General features: G+C 39.7%; 1 protein-coding gene across 1 annotated transcript in view; it reads left to right on the top strand.

The window, feature by feature from the left end:
* Positions 1-362: 362 nt before the first annotated feature.
* GPRC5B (G protein-coupled receptor class C group 5 member B) overlaps positions 363-4,449 on the top strand; it is a 7,702-nt gene continuing 3,615 nt past the window's right edge. The window contains exon 1 of the mRNA XM_008633523.2: positions 363-1,433. Within this exon, the coding sequence (XP_008631745.1) occupies positions 428-1,433 (1,006 nt within the window). The 5' untranslated portion in view covers positions 363-427. The remainder of the gene's footprint in view (positions 1,434-4,449) is intronic.

Below are 4,449 nucleotides of genomic sequence, written 5' to 3' on the forward strand. Positions count from 1 at the left end.
TGGGACAGTCTCATTGTGATACAGCTTACACTTGCATCAGGCCCAGTGCAACTTACACACACTTTAAACACCTTGGTTTGAATGTAGTATTAAACAGGTAGTAATTATCTAAGCATTGTAGATAATGTAATATTTGCAACAGGATACATAATTTTTTCTGGCTGTGTTTTAGGCCATTTGCAGGGGCAGAGTTTGGAAATGTTGTTTTCAATCTGTGCAAACAGAGCAATGAGTCATTTTGCATTCTGAGTACAACATGCAGCTTTTGGGAGGGCAGCGAAGGGGGCTGGGGGGAGGATGTGCCAGCTGCAAATCCAGTGCAAAAACTGTAAACATGGGCTACTGAAACAAGCTGGGCTTCAGTGGCTGTGAAATCCTCCAAACTGAGCTCTAGCTAAACAAGTATTTTGTTGTCTCAGACAGAAAAATGAAAACCTACCCAGCCGTTGGTTTCTTCCTCCTCTTCGTGATCAGCTATGGCTCTTCAGAAAACTCCAGCACTCCTCGAGGGTGTGGACTGGATCTTCTCCCTCAGTATGTGTACCTGTGTGACCTGGATGCCATTTGGGGGATCGTTTTGGAGGCGGTCGCAGGGGCAGGTGTGCTGACCACATTACTGCTGATGCTGATTTTGCTGGTGAGGCTGCCCTTCATCAAGGACAAAGAGAAGAAGAGCCCCCTGGGAATGCACTTCCTCTTTCTCTTTGGGACTCTGGGACTGTTTGGGCTGACCTTTGCTTTCATCATACAGGAAGATGAAATGGTGTGCTCTACCCGAAGGTTTCTGTGGGGAGTTATCTTTGCCTTGTGCTTCTCGTGCTTGCTAGCCCAAGCCTGGAGACTTCGCAGACTCGTTCGCCATGGGAAGAGCCCATCTGGCTGGCATCTGGCTGGGGTGGCCATCTGCCTGATGCTAGTGCAGGTCATCATCGCAACCGAGTGGTTGATCCTGACCATTGTCAGAGATAACAAGCTGGCCTGCAGCTACGAACCGATGGATTTTGCGATGGCTTCGATTTACGTTATGTTCCTGATGGTATTTACCATGGGATTTTCTTTTTTCACTCTCTGTGGGAAGTTTAAGAAGTGGAAGAAAAACGGAGTATGCCTCATTATAACCCTTTTTTGTTCCATTCTGATCTGGGTAGCCTGGATGACTATGTACCTCTTCGGCAATGCTGAGCTACAGAGAAGAGACAAATGGAGTGATCCCACTCTGGCTATTGCACTGGTGTCCAGTGGCTGGGTGTTTGTTATTTTTCACGCCATCCCAGAGGTCCACTGTACCATCCTTCCATCACAGCAGGAAAACACACCCAATTATTTTGATACTTCACAGCCAAGGATGCGTGAAACCGCTTTTGAGGAAGATATACAGCTTCCTCGGAGCTACATGGAAAATAAAGCCTTTTCAATGGATGAACATAATGCAGGTAAGAATTGGCTATAAAGGACTATATATTTCTGTAGTGTCAAGAAAACTCTCTATATGAGACATTTTTCAGGTGTTGAAAATAAGGGTCATGAGAAATGCAATAATTTGCACACTACACATTGTTCCCTTTTACAGTTTTCACTAAGATAACACCTAGTGAGGGAGAAAAATGAAAAAAATGCAGAAAATACATGTGTTAGGTTAAAATGATTCTTCTGCACGTTGTTTTTTCTTTGAAAAACTGAACAATTTCAAATGCTATGCCAACACCAAAAGAATAAAAAGAATCACTGTGGAAAAAAATAACCTCTGTTTTAAATAATTTAAATGACATTTTTTGTAATTAGCAGTTATCAGCATTTAATACAAAATACTTTCCCAAAACCTCAGAAAAAAAATTAAGTGGTCTGTGTTACAAAATGCTCAGCCACTTGAGCAACAAAATAATTATTATTAATTATATTGCCATTAAAATGGATTTAGTCCCACTTTGTGTCCCTGTGGGGGAAGAAATGCCAAGTGGCTTATAGACAGTTCAAAGACAGCCTTTGTTCTGAGGGCTTGAGCATCTGAGGTTTCACAGAGGTTTCAAGGTAATTTGCCTCCCTTGTCATAGAACGATGTGTGATGACACATCATTAAAATTTGCAGTGGAAATGTTTCTGAGTGATCGCTGAAAGGACCAGCAACAACTGGGTGCTTCAGAGATCCAAGCCATTGGTGAACGTTTAACCCACGTCAGAAATCCCAGCGATGTCTCTGTGACCAGCACTGGGAAGCAGGAGCCCCATGGTGCTCTTAGGGGGGTTGTGGTCTGGTGCTGCCCCACACCTGGATAAAGGATTTTGTTACAGGTCACACTGATTTTTATTCACTCTAATTGAGAAGAATACTGGCTTGGTATCCCAGGCAGAAGTTGCCACATTGCTCTGGCAGCCCTTGAAAGAAGGCTTAGGGCACGTGGTCCAGGCACTTCACCTTCCTATTCATCTTTATGTGTCTTTGATTTCCTCAGGGTTTGATGTTTCCTCTGAGTGTAGACCAGACATGGAGGAGAATAGCACTTTTGTTTGGCACAGTGTCAGGTCAGGAAGACATTTTTTCCTCTAAGTTTTTTAGCAGGAACTTTAAAGGTCTCCTTCTAGTAGGGAAGTTTGTTCTGTGAGTAGATACTGTAAGGGCAGTGGTAAAACAAAAAAATCCCAAGAATAAGAGAATGGTTGTTATTCCTAATGTTCCAGAGCAAGAGGCAGTTGCACTATGGACTGTTAAAAGCACTCTTCTTGTTTCTCTGTGGTGGTTTTTTTCTTACTGTCCTCCATCTCCCATTAAATTAATTTTGTAGTAAAGTAACTGCAGTGGCTTCAGTGAAGCTATTTCTGGCTAAGGCAGATCTAAGAACAAAATTGGATCTTTCACTCTGTATCCTTCCCATTCACGGATGCATTTAAAAAAAAAGAACTGGAAGCTCCTTTTTTATCTAATCATTCAGTAATTAAGTTTTTTTGTGACATGGATAGATGTATGATAACTATAAAACCATTCTACTGTCTATGATAGTGCAATTTATTTTCTGTTTTAATCTATCTGAATTATAGTACAATACAAAATAGATTTCCTTATCTGATGCCCTTATTAATGTATACCATAATAAATGCCTGTCATTCCTACTCCCATGGCATATAGGAATTTTTACTACATCAAAACAGATTAAATATTCCTTTGCAGCAGTTCTCTAAGGACTGGCTTGGGACAGCAGGGTTTGGAGACAAAACTTAGTAGTATGGTAGAGACTTAAAGTAAATACAGGCAATAATAACCAAGTGGCTAAGTCAGATCCCTGTGCTGATGGTTCAGTGGCAAAGCACCTGGAGTCTGTTTGCAATTGGCTCTGCAGGTATGTAGAAAATGTTCTCTTCTTTCATCCATTTAATTAGCCTCAATCTGAGAATTCATCATTAAGAGTTTAGAAATTAATGGAAGGGTACTTTCTTCAATTTTTATTCATACTTAAGAATGATGTTTAAGAATGGATGACCTACTAGTTGTAAAGTTTTGGAAGACATCATAAACAGAAAACACCTCTTAGTTCCCTGACTAATACTTGTTTCAGTAAATAGTTAGCTTTAAACAGAAAACATGCCCGGACAAACATATTTTCCATCAATTCTTGTTATTTCCACTAATACTTGTATAAAACAATTTCATAACTTTGCTCTTTTTAAAGATTTTAAGCAGCATTTTAAGAATCTGAACAGCCTTCAGGTACAAACAAGCATATGTCCTCCTAGATTCCTCCTTTCTTAGCAAAAATGCAGCTTCAAGTTATGCATTGCAACAAGAGCTGCTCTGTTCCAGGAACAACATTAACCATTAATAAAGCAAACCTATTTTAAAGTCAGTAATTTAAACACCATTTAAACAGCATACTAATCTGGGATTTTAATATTCATATGATAGGTTGAAATATCTCTTCAAAAGAGTTATTTTCATAGGTGTGCCATTTAAAATTATATTAAAGTATTTAGAAAGCCTGGACAAAGAGCAGTTGACTGAGTTCTCAGTGCTCTCTGGAAGTGCAGTGCACACTAGCAGGGCAACCTCTGTAGGCAGAGAGAATTTGCCTTAAACAAGAGAAATCTGGATGTTCAATGTAGGATGCTACAGCTGTCAGGAAACCCAAGCCCAAGCAGCTCTCATTAAATTTCAGATATCATTAAATTTCATTTAATAACTTCTGGTACCACCAGTCACCATCACAGCCATTGCCTAAAAGCAAAGTGAATGAAATTTAAAATGTGTTAAAAAGAGGCTTTGACACAGTTGCTCAAATATTCTCAGTACTGCTTGGTTTTTACCTATACATACCCTATGCAAGTGATTGTATGTAATAGTAATGTAAAAAGTGCACAGAAAAATGGTAAAACGGGTGTGAGAAAAAAATCCCAAATGAGTATTTTGTCTACAAGCTTTATCACAGAGTCTCAAAAAAATGTAGACTGTTTGCAATTATA

Source organism: Corvus brachyrhynchos, unplaced genomic scaffold (assembly GCF_000691975.1).
Source record: "Corvus brachyrhynchos isolate BGI_N302 unplaced genomic scaffold, ASM69197v1 scaffold5, whole genome shotgun sequence".
NCBI classification, from domain to species: domain Eukaryota; kingdom Metazoa; phylum Chordata; class Aves; order Passeriformes; family Corvidae; genus Corvus; species Corvus brachyrhynchos.